The sequence below is a fragment of the Oryzias melastigma genome, linkage group LG4 (assembly GCF_002922805.2).
Source record: "Oryzias melastigma strain HK-1 linkage group LG4, ASM292280v2, whole genome shotgun sequence".
NCBI lineage: Eukaryota > Metazoa > Chordata > Actinopteri > Beloniformes > Adrianichthyidae > Oryzias > Oryzias melastigma.
The window spans coordinates 17930355-17946248 of record NC_050515.1 but is presented as its reverse complement, the minus strand read 5'-3'; the positions used below and the strand labels follow the sequence as shown (position 1 = coordinate 17946248).

Below are 15894 nucleotides of genomic sequence, written 5' to 3'. Positions count from 1 at the left end.
TCTGTGGGTTAATAAATCAAAAAGGCTGACCTGACCCATGGGTTCAGTTTGAAGATGTTACCAATGCAGGAAGTGTGTTTTAGTAGCTTTGTACATTAACCCAAACAGTTTTACCCTTCAATGGGACAGTGTGTTATTTCCATTTATTTATTTATTTATTTTTACATTTTTCTCCAACTTAATTCCACATGGAAAAATATCAATTCTGACATTGGAGTGTCCAGTAAATGAGAGCTGTGTGACTGAAGTTTGGTGGACCATGTGAGGGCCCTGTGCCTATCGGAATGAATGAGTTGTTTTGTGACATAAGCACAAAATATAACTAGTAAGTTTCATTTTTGTTGAGGTCTTTTTTATTATTTTAGCTGCCATGTCTTAGTCACAAGGTACTCTCTGATTTGAAGGAACTAAAAAGTTTTCGTTTTGCCTTAAGAGATTAATCTGCACCATTACCTTCAAGCAAGGCCGCTGAGAATTCAGGTCAATTTAAAAGTATAGCGGGCTCTTTGTCATTTGTGATAGCTCTGTTCTTTTGACCCATCTCATCTAATTAGCATGTGTGGTTAATTAAAAGTTAATTAAAGTCTATCTAAATGCCACTTATCAAAAAGTTTCACTAAAGGCATTTCGATGGTCTGTGTAGGTGTGAAAAATATTATGGTTGCTGTATTTGTTGTCTCTTAACTAATAGAAAGATGTAGTTGTGGCAGTTTGAAAGTTTTTTATTGGTAATCTTTGACTTCAGCTCTGTCTGTCATTATACCAGGACTTATAATTCCCATGACAAAAGTCCATCTCCTAACCAAGCAGAAGCATGCTTTAATCCTTTTTATTGTCTGCATTAAACTTTAAAAACTCACTCCAATGAAAATTGTGTTTTTGGTGTTTTTAACATGTTTTTGTGGAATTTTTCTCATACAACATCAAGAAAATTTAGCTTAAAATTGCATTTCTGGTTATTTCTTTATTCAAATCATTATGAATCAGGAGCAGATGAATAAAGATTGTAGCAGGCCACAAGCTCCCTTCTCTGCTCCATTATGATGCATCTACTTGCAGACAAATAGATCCACTCATGTCTTCATTGTCCTCCTCTGAGCTGGCACCCGGCTCAAAGCTGTACGGCTGGATGACTCAGAAAGTACTCTGCATTTTCTTTGCACCAGTAATATTAAGTTGGGGTTGTGAGGGACTATAAGATAGCGGAAGAGATTGTAAACAAAGGGATGATGGGAAATTAGGCAGTCTTATACCATGCCAACAATCCGTCCACAACTCGGAGTGAAATTTCTTATAAACTACTGCCGCTCCACTGAAACTAAAGTTTGCTGCTAATTTATAGCTGTCTATTGACATTCTTGCAGCAGCTCTAATTATCCACCATCATTAGTAAAGCACTTAAATAATTAACAATTGTCTGTATTTATTAAGAAATACATATGTTTTTGTCTATATCTTTGGTCAAGGCTATTCATTCTCTTAGCTTTATTATGCATTGGTTTGGCCTGCTTTTTGTAAATAGTCTAACAAAGAACTTAAGACCCCTCTGTCATTTACAGTTGAGTGTGCTGCGAGAGGGTTGCATGTTTCATGAAGGGATTAAATGTCCATCTGTGTTCAGATTTGTGGCAGTGCACTTTATATTCCTTTATTACACCATGTTTCTTTTTTCTTTTTTTTTTTTATCACAGTGACCAATGTAACTTAGCTGGATGGATATTGAGTTAGATGGTTTTAAACACCGATCCAAATTGCTTAAAAAATATTGATTATCGAAAAAATGATTTTCATTTAATAGCAAATTTGCATAAGCCCACGGAAATCGATTTGTCAACGGGCTTTCCCACCGAGCATATTTTCTATGTCACAGCATTTCACATTCACGATGATTTGAATAAAGAAGCACTCAGAAATGCACTTTTAATCTAAACTTTCTTAGGTTATATCTTCCATCTTCAGGAAAAAACAAACAAACACCAAAGCCACAAGTTAAAAAGCCCAAAACCTCAATTTTCATCAGATTGGGTCTTTAAAAAACATACAAAGTCTAAATAAGTTTAGAGTAAAAGCTTAAGTCCTGGCTAATGTTTACCTCTTGTAATTTGTCACTAATCTGCATAGTTGTGCAAGTTGTACAAACTGTTTAATGGCATAAACATATTTTCTCATCAGTGAACTTGTTTAGCAGATCCACAGTGGCAACCATCTGATCAACATCTTATCAGGTCTTGTGTTTAACTCGCATTGCCAGTTCTATTTATGCCATAAACTCATGATTTTTGCAACCATTTTCTCTTCTTAGTTCTTCATGATTGTTTTATATATATATATATATATATATATATATCGTTTTATCGCCCAGCCCTAATATATATATATATATATATATATATATATATATATATATAAATTAAGTGTAACATCGCCGCCATTTTTGATTATTTGGAAAAAACTGAGATAAGACTTCTTTTTACCTTTACCTTATGTTATAACCAGTTTCTGGAAATACACGAGTTCATCCTTTTTTATTTTTGTATTTCTGTAAATCAAACTGATATTGTCTCTGCCCTAATGGAGGCAGAAAGCTTGTGCGACCTCATGTTGCCACAACATACACACTCGTTGTTTTTATTGTCGAGACACAGCAGCCAATGGTTGGCCTTTTTTCCATCTACGCTGTCTGATTCTTTTACTTTAGGGTAATTTTAAAAAGTATTTTGTGATTTGAGAAAAGGACAAACATGTAAAAAATCTATTTTTTTTTTTTTTGCATAGCACTTTCAAAAAACTAAAAATGTAAACAAATATTGCATATTTTTTAATTACATTTTTGTAAGAAGCCTAAGTATGTGTGTTCATTTAAGTTTAAAGTTACCACTTTTTTATTTTTATAAATGTGTTCGTCTAATGCTGGTGTTTGTTGGAGTTCACTGGTTGATGACAAAAGTTGCTCTTGGACCAATCTTGCAAAAATAGTGGGATCAGTAAAAGCAGACTGACGTGAAATTCTTCTGTGATTAAACTCTAGTTGATTTCTTTTAATTGTCTAATTTATTAAATTTGCTTAAATAGCTTGTCATCTTTGGCGTTTCCTTAACCTGTCTCTCTGTTCTCTCAGGGCGTTGACCCCCCTCATCAGAGTGACACCAGGACAGTTTACGTAGCAAACCGATTTCCCCAGAATGGCCACTACATACCTCAGCGCTTTGCAGATAACAGAATCATCTCATCAAAGGTAAAAAAACATTTTTCAGTCAATAAATGTGTTGTGTTTTATGAAACTTTGCATTTTAGGATTAGCTACTAAATCTATAAGCTTTTTGGCGAAATCGGTGCTAACTGGGATAACAAACTGCACATTTATGAAGTCAATGGAACACATGTGTACATATGTTCTTAGTTTTTTTAAACTGTATTTTAAATTGATGGATTCATAGAAATGTGTGGACTTGGTGACTAATGGATGAACAGACTGCTTCCATACAAATAACTCACAGTTCATGCATTAAATAACCAGAGAAAGTCAAGTTACTGAGGGACTTTCCAGAGAAACTCACAAAATATGCAGCTCTTAGCAAGTTTAGTTGTATGCTGCGCTTACCATAGCAGCCTTTGAAATGCTTGTAGGGTTAAACTTATTGGCTTTGTTTTCCAGTTTTGTGCTTTTTCAAACAAGTCTTTGAGAGTAAAAATGTGTTCTCATGTTTTTCCTATTTCTTGTTCTTGTTAAGAACATCCTTGTTTTTGTTTTCTCTTTTAGTACACTGTTTGGAATTTTGTTCCCAAGAACCTGTTTGAGCAATTCAGAAGGATAGCCAACTTCTATTTTCTAATTATTTTCCTTGTGCAGGTAAGTTTACACTCATAAAAAAAAAAAAAATCTTTCCATGAATGTTCACGGTCTTCTCAGACACACTGGAATTAGTCATGTGGGAATTCAGGTTTTGTGATCTGGATCTAAGTTGTGGGCGTGTTGTTTGGGAGTGTGTGCGCTTGGACATCCTCGTTCTCATGAGTGACTCATCAACTTCAGGAATCTTTAGAGAGACAAGTTAGTCTCTGCATGAAACCCCCATAGCCTCACAGTGCAGTGAGATGTGTCTTTACAGCTTGCCCAAAGCATTGGACTTTTTCCATCCATCAATGTTTGCTGAGGCCACATTTGGTTTTTCCTTAATGTATTTGGTACTGCTGTTTAGTAAATTGATTTGACTTGGATTGATTTGACTTTACAAAAAATATCTCTGCTACCATTGAAGTTGTTGGTCCATTGAGAGTTAACTTATGGGGGGAAATTTGCAGTGAATTTGTTTTGAGATGTTTTTTTTTTTTTTTTACAAGCAATTTAGATCATTTCTGACACATTCCTAGAAACTACAATGAGTATTTTCTGTCAGTAACCAAGAAAATTAATGATCACAAAATATTTTGGATATGTAGATAACAAGGTAACATAGTTTCAGCTTTAGTTAATATTTGTAGTCTTGAAAAAATATATTTTTATAACTTTAAGAACTAACATTCGTGTCATATTCAGTGGTATTTACTTTAAGCTGTCAACTTGTTTAAGCATTTCATGCTCATTTTGTTTACAACAATCAGTTAAAAAAATCTTTCAATGCAGCTGGTTTTTTGGGAAAAAAAAGTTAGATCTATTTAGGTACACCCTTGCTTCCAAAATCAACAATAATGTGACTTTGATCTTTTTGTGTTTTTATTCAAGCTCTAAATCTGTAGACCTTAAAGTTTGTGAATCAGATGGCCAGTTAAGTGCTAAAAAAAGATTTCAGTGTCATCTAGGAAGTTGTGAGTCAAGCATTGGTTTTCAATTTTTCCATGTATTTAGCTTTGCATTGTACTTTGTGATGTATGGTTTGTATGCAGCTTCTTATGAATGGAAACCCATTGCCTGAAGCTCTTTAATACAGTTCTTCAAGCTAATATGAAGGAAACATGAATTTAAGAGGTCTAAAGTGATTGATCTCAGAAAGTTGATAACTTCCGTGTACTTCACCCCCTTCCTGAACCCCACTCTGTTGGCCTTGTGGCCTACCACTTCCTGGCTGTGTCCTATTTTATCGTAAAACCACAGACACATCAACTTACACAAATTTCATGACTGGACTAGTTGGGCAGGTGGCATTCTTTTATGAAAAATGTTTGAAGAAGCAGCTTGCACCCCTAGATGCTTTATGATGAATATTCCTGTGGCAATGAAACAGAAGCACCAGGATTCAAATATTGGGATTGGTTTGTGAATACTTCTGGCAATATTGAGCATGTTCTCCAGGATTTTTAAAGTTTACCTATCAGACTATCCCAGTATTAAAAATATCCTAAAATAAATGGAAAAGTGAGCAGTAAAGAAAAGCAAATAGGCAACATTTTGTCATCACATTTCCTACTTTTAAATAAAATAATGTGTTTGACATTATAATTGTTGTTTTTAACCTTCTAATATCTTGTGTCTGTTGAATATTGGAGGACACATATAAATCTGTGATAATTATTCATACATGGAAATCTGCATACATGCGTATATTTTTTTTACTTGTAAATGTATGTTTATTGTTTTTTATGGCAATAACAAAGGTAGTTATTTGAAACGTCGGGAAGGATTTTATCAGTGACTCTACATAGAGTTGGAGACGCACTTCTGTGTAGGTGTGACTGAATATGGTGGTTAACTTTAAAAGGAAGTGAGGGGGTTTCCTGTTACATACATAAACCACCACTTCTCTGTCTTTTTAGTTCACTTGCTGGTTGCTTTTTTTTTTTCTAATTTACACATTCCTTCCATTTTGGATGTGATGTCATGTCATGTATTCTGTACTGTTTTCTTTCCAGTTAATGATAGATACTCCAACCTCACCAATCACCAGTGGGCTCCCACTCTTCTTTGTGATCACAGTGACAGCTATAAAACAGGTCAGAACACATATACCATCTTCTACAGGCTTAGTCATAAATACCCTGCCTACCTATTTGCAGACTTAAGATCATCAAAAATGCATACATTTAAAGTCTGCTGTCAAGTTGTTGTTGCTTAATTTTTTTTTAGAGACTAGGAAGCCAGCATTGTGTAACCATACCAGTGAAAGAAAATGTTCATCTTTTCTCTTAAGCCTTTGACTGACTCACTCCACAGGGCTACGAGGACTGGTTAAGACACAAGGCAGATAATGAAGTAAACGGAGCTCCAGTGTTTGTGGTTCGAAGTGGAAGTCTGGTCCAAACGAAATCTAAAAACATCAGGGTAATCCAAAAAAAACAATGAACTTTGTCATGCTATCTGGTTTCAGCACAAATGTCTGCTCTTTGAACTATACTGCTTTGTTGGTGTGAATGTTCTGTACGCTCATAGCTAACCCCTGCACTCTGTACTAACTTTGGTTTGGGTGTTAAATTCCCAGAGCATGTGATGACTTTTTTTTTTTTTAACATATACATCAATCATTGTCTGTATAGGAGTTTTATTTTTTGAGAAAGTTCAAAAAAATCTTTAGACAATCAAAGTTATAAGTATAAAGAAGTAATTTAAAAAAAAACAGAGAAAACTTCCAAATGTTATGTAGGTTTTTAAAAATATCGACATATATATATATATTAAAATTAATAATAGTAGTAATAAAGGTACTTGCAATCATTGTAGACAAAATACTTACCTTTTCCATTTGATGTGATTTCATCTCATTACCATAACACCGTCTGAAAATGAAAATGCTAACTAATCTTCTTTGTGGTGTTATTCAATAGATGCAGGAAATTAGTGTCTGGATCCAACATGGCCTAAATGATGTGTGTGCTTTAAATAAATAAATAAAACTGTTTAAAAGGGAAAAGCAGTTTATAAGGTCAATGATGAGGCCTGTAGAAAAATAAGTTGCCTCAAAAACCTTTATTAAACCACAACATTTTATATGGCTCTTTTTCTATTTTTAGCTGAAAACGTCTAAACTTGTTTAGAAGGAAAGCCGTAAAAAACGTTAGAAATCGCATTGACTTTTTTTTGGTTGAAGACATATAAACAAAAAAAAAATGTCTTTCAAATATTCTGAAAAAATAGATTAATTACGATGTATTTGAAATCTTAGATATTAATTCTTAGCAGGGATATATTAATTTTTGTATCACATTTTACCAGTACATTTATGGCTTCATTCTATCAAAAAATCTAAGTTGGGCAAATATTATATCTCCAACATAATTTATAATAGCACTTAGTGCTTCAATATCAAATGACTATAATGCTTGGGTATTTCTGCTTTTAGCTTGCTTCTAACTTTGACAAATAACCAGTCTGACAAAAAGAAGAAAGCATGTGAATAGAGAAAATCATTTGTATATCTCCATAAACATTTTTTGCTACTGTTCAAACTTTTCCAAATTACTTCAAACTAAAAACAATTATAAACCTTATGTTTTAATCCATTTTTTAATGACATTTGTTTAATGCTCTTGAAGTTTGTCTGAGTTTTGAGTAAGAATATCAAACATTCTATGGTCATTAAGACCATAATAAATTCAAATATTTATTGCTTCTGTACTTATTACAATTGTTTGTGTCCGCATAAACATCCAGGTGGGAGACATTGTTCGTGTGGCTAAAGATGAGACTTTCCCAGTTGACCTGGTGCTGTTGTCATCGGATCGTGCAGATGGGACTTGTCACATTACCACAGCCAGCCTCGATGGAGAGACCAACCTCAAGGTCTGTGTGATCTGGGTGCTTGGCTCTAAAGACTGTTGTGAATGGCAAATGCATACCCTGTTTAAAGCAAACACAAACCCACTCAGGAAACGACTGAACCGAATGTACCCCAAGTCAGCTTGAAGTCCTGGTATATTTTAAAGATACTCCATTGTGGGTTAATGAACAACACTCCAGTAAATGTTTGAGTTGTGTGACCAGTAACCATTTTTTTAATCTAGACAAAAGTGCATTAACTCTTAATAAAGCACTACATGTTAAAATATTCCTTACAAGCTAACTTTTAAACTGTACAATTTGACACAAGTTTTTTTTCAATCGGTTTTGATTTTTTTAAAGCATCTATTATTTTTCTCTGCAATTTGTCAATTTTCTTGTGGCTTCCTTTTAAAAGACTGTACCCATTGAAAAAGTTATTTATAGAGACATTTTATATGTAGAGTTCCATATAACTTCCTTCAAAGCAAATGTCCTTGAACTGGATGATATGACAAAAAAGTATAATTCATACTTTGAACCCAAAGTATGAATTGATTTATCTTGTTCCGTAGTCATGCACAGACTCCTCAGCCTGCCAGCAGAGGTGTTTTATGCTACCGTTCCCTAAATCACAAAACTGTACTGTTGTGCAGCGAGCACAAAAACGTGACAGAGAATTTAGTTGCATCAATTAGCCGTTCTATGTCTCCCACAAATAGAGAAACCACTTACAATGAGAAACATGTTGATGACACCTGCCTTCCAAACATGATAATTGTAGCCAAAGTTGACTGTCTGTTGAAAATGTTGGCCAATGATCGTAAAGCCGCTCGGCAAAATACACAAAACTTTGCAAATAAATCCACTGTATGAAAATCTACTAAATTTATGATGTGACTCGGAACTGACAGGTTGAAACACCCTACTACCTTATCAGTATCTGTGTTAGCATCATTAGCATTGTGTGTGTGCATGAATGGTAACAGGAGTGTTTTAACTTTATAGCGTGTGACAGTGAGAAATCAACCCTCCCTGTCCTGTATCAGCACAGCAGCAACAAAAATAAATATTTTAAGTATTTTTTTAAATTGTATGTGCTATAACAAACAAACAAACTGAAATTGTAAAATGAGCATTTTACTTTTTGTCACGATAGACCAATATTTCAAATTAACTGATCAAATCAACAAAAGCTTTCACATAGACCTCTTTAAGCTGTTTTATCACTTCTGTCTTTCATGTTGTTTTTTCTAAAGTCCCATTTCTTTGCAGACTCATTTCTCTGTGCCAGAGACATCCGTGTGTCAGTCAGTGTCCCAACTGGAGGCTTTGCAGGCTGTGGTTGAGTGTCAGCAGCCAGACGCCGACCTCTACAGGTAATCTCAACCTGTCTAGAAACTCACACACCATCAAAAGAAAAGCATATAAATCACACTTACAGGGAGGTCAATTGATACATGAATTCCAACAGTGACACCTTTCTGAACATGTCAGTATTTAATCTCAGAGAAATTATGCCTTTCTGTTAAAAAAAAGGTAAAATACATGAATGAAAGTGAAAAAAAAACTTAAGATTTTCTGCATTTTTGTCCGGAAAAAAAAGATCATGTAAAAACATTTTTATCTTTCAGTCTGCTAATCTAAAATACTGTTATTCCAGATTTGTAGGCCGCATTACTGTGATTCAACATGGGGAAGAAATCGTCAGGTAAGACCAGATTCATACATCCATTGCAGCTAAAACATACCCCTAATGATAATTCATTGTACTTTTATCTCCCTAATATGTTTTTTATTAGAAATAATTTTAGCAAGTGTAAATCATAATTATAGCATTTTATGATGATTAAATAATTCAGGGTTTCTTTAGATGATTGAGGTTGTTATGTCAGCAAAAAAGATAATGTGCTAAAAAATTGTATTTATTTTTTTTTATTATTCTGTGCATTATATTATTGTATTTATGTACTATCTTGATGTGTGATTATAGACCGTTGGGTCCAGAGAACTTGCTGCTGCGAGGAGCCAGGCTGAAAAATACTAAAGAGATTTTTGGTGAGTCAATAATGTATTTCTTTAAATGTAAACAATTTAGAAAAGTAACCATTTTTTTGCAACAAGAAATTTGGTTGAAGACAAATTTAATGTCAATGTTTTTTATGTCACTTGCACAAAATACTTTCTAATGCTACTTCTTTCTAACAATTTTTGTACCTTTTTTTTCTTTTAGCATTAGTTTCACAAATGTCTTTTTGCATGAAGAGCTTAAACATTTAACTTCTTGTGTTTGGTTGGAGATTGGACAAAGTTGTGGTCTGTTGTCATGGCTAAAGCATCTTTGTCATTACAGGTGTGGCAGTTTACACAGGAATGGAATCCAAGATGGCCCTCAACTATAAGTGCAAGTCCCAGAAACGCTCTGCAGTCGAGAAGTAAGGAATTTGTTCTCGAGAACAAAACAACCTTTGTCGTTGAAGAATACTTTGATGAAACTTCTGTTTCAAAATTCTGCTAACAGGTCAATGAATACTTTTCTCATCATCTACCTGGTCATCCTGCTGTTTGAGGCAATCCTCAGTACCATCTTAAAGTATGCTTGGCAGGCTGAGGAGAAATGGAACGAGCCATTCTACAACCAGAAAACTGAACAGGAGCGAAACAGCAGTCCGGTTAGTCTGCTCAGATACACAAGATTTACTTTTTCACTTTTTGTCAGCATTTGCTCTCTTTCTGTCATCTGGAAAACATGTTGATGAAATCGCAACAGGGTAGATGGGGCAGATTTTGGCGTCAGGAATGTCTGCTACAAGATAAAAGAAAGAAGTGCTTTATCTTTGTTAATCTGTTGGCACATTAACTGCCAGCACTAATCAGGAAGACATACCAGCATGTGCCGTGTCCCAAGTCACACAGAGGGACATAACACACATTTTTGTGCACAAAGCAACATTGTTTTCAGAGACTGAAGAGTATCTGCTACCGAGTGCATTTTTCTAGAATTATTTGGGATCCCATTATTGTCTTTCTTTCAAGTGTTCAAAGTGACATTCTGCTAAAACACAGCTCAGCAGTAGTAGGTATTGATTTATTTAGTATGGATTCTCTGTTTTTTGTGTCTTATGAATTTATAATGTAAGATATCATGCAGCCTGTGATCTTGCTGGTTCTCCTTTCCTGTCACAAAAAGTAATTAATTTCCTAATGGGAAAATATTAGCCTGACTTGAGTGATTTAGGTCAGTCAGTTTGAGCCCCATCGTCCGCGGTGGATAAGATCTTGATGAGGAAAAAGTACTTTCAAGTTTTTGATCCTTTCCTCCATATACATCTACAATATTTTCCTTTTATATGCTCTTTATTTCTTTTTTATTTTTTATTCTCTTTTTTTGTCTGATTTTTCAGATTCTGAAGTTTATATCTGACTTTCTGGCATTTCTGGTCCTCTATAACTTCATCATTCCCATCTCGCTCTACGTCACCGTGGAGATGCAGAAGTTCTTGGGGTCGTTTTTCATTGGCTGGGATTTAGATTTGTACCACGAAGAATCTGATCAGAAAGCTCAAGTCAACACATCCGACCTGAATGAAGAGTTGGGACAGGTGTGTTTCTGAGATGTTTTTGTTTATAGTTAAATGTGTTGCAAATAAACAAATGAGTAAACAAACAGAATAGAAAAGTCTGTATTTTGTATATTTGTTGTATTTAGCAGTAATGCTAAAGTAACTTAAAACTGTGTTAGCTTTATAAATATATTATTTTTGTTTCAGTTTAGTTTTAAACATATTCTTATAAAGTCAGAAGAAATCTTCATTTGGCCCTTTGTTTTCCTAATGTTCTAGGTAGAGTACGTGTTTACTGACAAAACGGGCACACTAACGGAAAATGAAATGCACTTCCGTGAGTGTTCAATAAAAGGAACCAAGTACCGTGAAGTTAATGGCAAACTGTTACCAGAGGGAATGACAGACGACTCACCAGATGGCTCTGTGGCTCACCTGGTAAAGCACACACTAACACGCTCACACACACACACACTCATGTACGTGTGGATGCATATCTATCACACTTCATTGTCTGGAACAAGTTTTGATTTCTCCTCTTCTCCATTCCCGGTTGTGTATTCATCCAGATTGGTGATGAAGTCCTATTTCTGAAGGCAGTGTCGTTATGCCACACCGTTCAGATCAGCTACGACCAGCCAGACCTCCCGCTTGGAGCATCAGATCCATTCTCTCACGTTAATGGGTTTTCTTCCAATCACATGGAGTACTACGCTTCTTCACCGGATGAGAAGGCTTTAGTTGAGGCAACAAAAAGGTAATAAAGAAGTACCTTTTTCATAATTCAGAATCTCACAATCCTATAAATTTGTTACAGTTGTAGAGTTACTGACAGTTGTGTAAATAAATCCTAATTTGCAATTCTTGAACACAGACAAATTAGCAATTAATTTTATTTGTCGTGTGATAAGTTGTGTAATTTTTAAATTCTAACGCTTCGAATTAAGCTAGTTCTAATTCTCATTCATCCTGATTATCTTATATCAGAGGATTTCTGTTTCTTTATTGGAGGTTCTAGTTTTAGGGTTCAAATGTAGAACCTCACAGAGAATCCTTCATAAAATTTAAAAATTTTTTGCACAATATTTTTTACTGTAAAAGCTGAATTCATATCAGCGCCACTACTTTTCCTTTTTTTTTTTTTGCAATACAGATAGTTTTGTATTGTCCCTATTCATTTCAAACTCATTTTTTTTGTTCTGTTTACAGAAAAAAATGCTAAACAACAGCAGAAAAAGAAGCTGAGATATAATTTCTTTCCACAAGACCCGAACATACTGTAAACGTATAACTAATTAGTTTGCACTCTGCTTAGCTTTTGATACAATTACACACTGAAGAGCATAATGAGGCCACATTAGGTTTCACTGTCTTGCCCCTGGATATGTTGTCATGAAGATTTTCTTAACATTTAATCACAATACTTACTGTTAAAACATAAAAAAATGCATATACATATCAAGATGAATCTATTTATAGAATTAAAATAAGCGTAAATACTACTGGATTCCATTCTAGGGTTATTAAGAAAAACTAAATCAGAAACTATTGTGTAACAAAACTTGAGATTTCTTAAAATTAAATTCAATAGGGGCAGAAACCTAACTTTTCAGTCAAAACAATGTGAAAATCACACACTTGTTGATACTGTACAATAAAATCTAATATTCAGCTCCTGCTGTCTCAATTAAATGAGTTCATTTCCGCAGTTGTAATACTCAGCTTAGTTATGGTGCATAAATTTCATGTCTAGTTGTTGTTTGAATAAGCACAGCCCAATTATCTCAGGTAAACAGACTGTTTATGATTCATTAGCTCAACCCCAAGGAAATTAGTTTAGTACAGCAATAATATTATTCAACAGGCTTTTAAAATGTATCCCCGACACGAGTCATTGGCTTTCGTTTGCGTATTTCGAAATATTTTTTTAATTTAAACTCTCACGTCATTTTTAAGTCTTCCAGAAATGCAAAATAAAAATAATAATAATGTGATATTAAATCAAATGCAAAGTCCAGTTATACCTGTTGGTATTCTCATAGGAATCTTTTTGGAGTACTCTGGAAAAATACCCAAATATTTATCTGTAAATTTCCTTTTTTTGTGCTTGTTTGCTTTTGTCTTGTCAGTGAAATCTACAGAATTAATTTATTTTTTCCCGCCTCATTTTTGTTAATTGTTTGTATTTACAGCACCTCTAAGTGACACTAAGAAAATTTATATTTTTTAATGGAACACACGTTTGAGGAAGTACAACAAAGGGGCTTGTCTCCAATTTGCATTGTTGCCATGGGGAAAAGAAAAAAAAAAAGTCTAACATTTTTTTTATCTCTTTCTATAGGATTGGAGTTGCCTTCACTGGCAGCAGTGGAGATACCATGGAAATCAAAACGTTTGGCAAGTTTGAAAAGTATGTCTCCCATAACTCTTAATGTACAGAAGTTCTTTCATCTATTGGATTAACACCCAGAGAAAGTTAAATCTCAAGTGTAGTTTAATTCATCCTAACAGCTTTTTAAAACGTATTGTGGGTTCAATTGCTATAGCACATCTAGGATTCTATAACTTGACTGTAGTAAAAATAACAGATGGTCACTGAAACGCTGCTGCAATTATTACATTTTGAAAACAACAATCTTCTGTAAGAGTCGACATTGTTTTTTTTATGGATCCCCAGGTATAAACTACTTCATCTGCTGGAGTTTGATGCCAACCGCAGGAGGATGAGTGTCATATTACAGACTCCTTCAGGTAATATTGTCTTCTTCTGCTACTGCACGGTATATTATCAATATTAAAAATATTACAACCCAGTGGAAGCAAAGGATTGGAGGTTACACAAAAACAGACGGTGTTTACTCACATAGTAACACAAAGACGAAAAGACTAGTCGTGTTTCCATTAACTCTGAAATTTCGAAAAACGGAATTTCGATATTAAATTCTCCTAATGGAAACACCACAATTTCGAAAAAACTCGCCTTTTTCGAAATAAAGTTTTTGCGCTTAGAGGAGGTGGTATTTGGGCCGTATCGAAACAGTAGTTTTTCGAAAAACTGTAATGGAAACACTTTTTTCGAAACAAACGAGTCACGTGACCATTAACCGGATATGGCGTTTCGGACAGGAAGCAGGAAAAGCTGGTTAAATGCGCTTTTTCACAGCAACTGGCTGCCTTGGGCACCGCACAGCTCATCAAAAGTTGAGCGTGTCATGCAAAAATGCTGAATCCACAGCTCTTCGGTGAATTCTTCAACCACGATTTAACAAAACTGTTTCACTCTACGTCGCTCCCGCGTTTAAGGAGCCTGCCGCTCCAAGGCTCGGATCAGACGTAGACGTCTTCTCTGAATGGGAAGGATGAGAGCTAGCTCCGTGGCAGAAATGTGAATGAATCTACTGCACATGAAAATAGTGTTTAAATCCGTCGTCATGTTTTTTTAATGACTTATCGCGGGAATTACTTCGAGTTTTTCGCATAATCATGGTTTAATGGAAACGCTGTTTTTTCGAAACATTGTCTTATCGAAATTCTAGAAATTTCGAAAAAGTTTTGCGCAAAAGTGTAATGGAAACGCAGCTACTAATAAGTAGTTTTTCCCTGAAGGAAAAGCCGAGATGTCCTTTTGATTTAAAGTTATGATGGTCAGCTTTTCAAGAAGTCATACTGTTTTTCTTTTATTCAATAAACATGGATCAATTTCCTTAAAAGCAAATAAAAACTATAGATTTTTATTAGTTTTTTTGCACATGAACTACTACCAGGCAGAACATCTATTATATTAGAGTTCTGTAATGGCAGTTGCGATAAAATACCTGGAAAAAACTATATCTACTCAACCAAATAACTTTGAAGAACACCTAAAAGAGCTTTTTTTTTAACTTATCGGTTATAGTTTTTTAGATGGAATTGAACACTTTTGTTGTGTATAGTGGGATCAGAGTAATTTTTTTCTTTATTTTTTCTTTACTTTACATTTAAGGAGGAACAGTTCTCTTCACCAAGGGTGCCGAGTCAGCCATCTTGCCTTTTGCCACAAGTGGAGAAATTGAAAAAACAAGACTCCATGTTGATGAGTTTGCCCTGGTGAGAAACACTTTATTGCCTCTATGTATGTAAATGGAACACCATGGTTGGTTGAAGGTGAGGAAAATTTGATATGACAGTATAACACTATTCTTTTTGTGTGTGTGTTTACAAGTATTGCTATACTGGAGTTAAATATTGGTATTTAAAGCAAGAAGAACAAGGTTCCCAAAACATGTCATTCTGTCTACTTTTGAGCTCCTCTTTGTCCTCCCTAAATAAATTTGAAATGCGACAGAAATCGGTGAAGAGAGAAGAGTAAAAAAAAGAATGGTAAAAGTACAATACTACTTTAAAATTGTAATTTTGGAACATCAACTTGAGTCAAGTATCTACAAGTCTTTTGTTTCAGAAATTATAATCTTATGTCCATCATGATTAGCACCTTCAAAAGTTTTTTTTTTTTTTAAATATCCTGCTAGTAAAAACCTCTAAAGCATAACTCTTAATACAGTTGGCTGTAACTGGTTCACAAAAACAGTTAAAGTTAATAAATCAATAACTATATCTGTGGTTCTGCTGAAGATGCAAAAGTTGGCAGACAAGCAGATGTTAACA

General features: G+C 34.5%; 1 protein-coding gene across 5 annotated transcripts in view; it reads left to right on the top strand.

Moving 5' to 3' along the window:
- Positions 1 to 15894, top strand: part of atp11b (ATPase phospholipid transporting 11B (putative)) — a 43605-nt gene that overhangs the window by 2083 nt on the left and 25628 nt on the right. For all 5 annotated transcript variants that reach the window (XR_002919967.2, XM_024278801.2, XM_024278800.2 and 2 more), the window contains exons 2-17: positions 3119 to 3235; positions 3761 to 3850; positions 5848 to 5928; positions 6149 to 6256; positions 7583 to 7711; positions 8963 to 9066; positions 9351 to 9398; positions 9681 to 9745; positions 10041 to 10122; positions 10209 to 10359; positions 11092 to 11289; positions 11530 to 11688; positions 11820 to 12007; positions 13592 to 13660; positions 13928 to 14001; positions 15233 to 15336. Coding sequence is in view for 4 of the 5 variants with exons in the window: in XM_024278801.2 (XP_024134569.1) it covers positions 3119 to 3235; positions 3761 to 3850; positions 5848 to 5928; positions 6149 to 6256; positions 7583 to 7711; positions 8963 to 9066; positions 9351 to 9398; positions 9681 to 9745; positions 10041 to 10122; positions 10209 to 10359; positions 11092 to 11289; positions 11530 to 11688; positions 11820 to 12007; positions 13592 to 13660; positions 13928 to 14001; positions 15233 to 15336 (1767 nt within the window). In the remaining variant the exon portion in view is untranslated. The remainder of the gene's footprint in view (positions 1 to 3118; positions 3236 to 3760; positions 3851 to 5847; positions 5929 to 6148; positions 6257 to 7582; positions 7712 to 8962; positions 9067 to 9350; positions 9399 to 9680; positions 9746 to 10040; positions 10123 to 10208; positions 10360 to 11091; positions 11290 to 11529; positions 11689 to 11819; positions 12008 to 13591; positions 13661 to 13927; positions 14002 to 15232; positions 15337 to 15894) is intronic.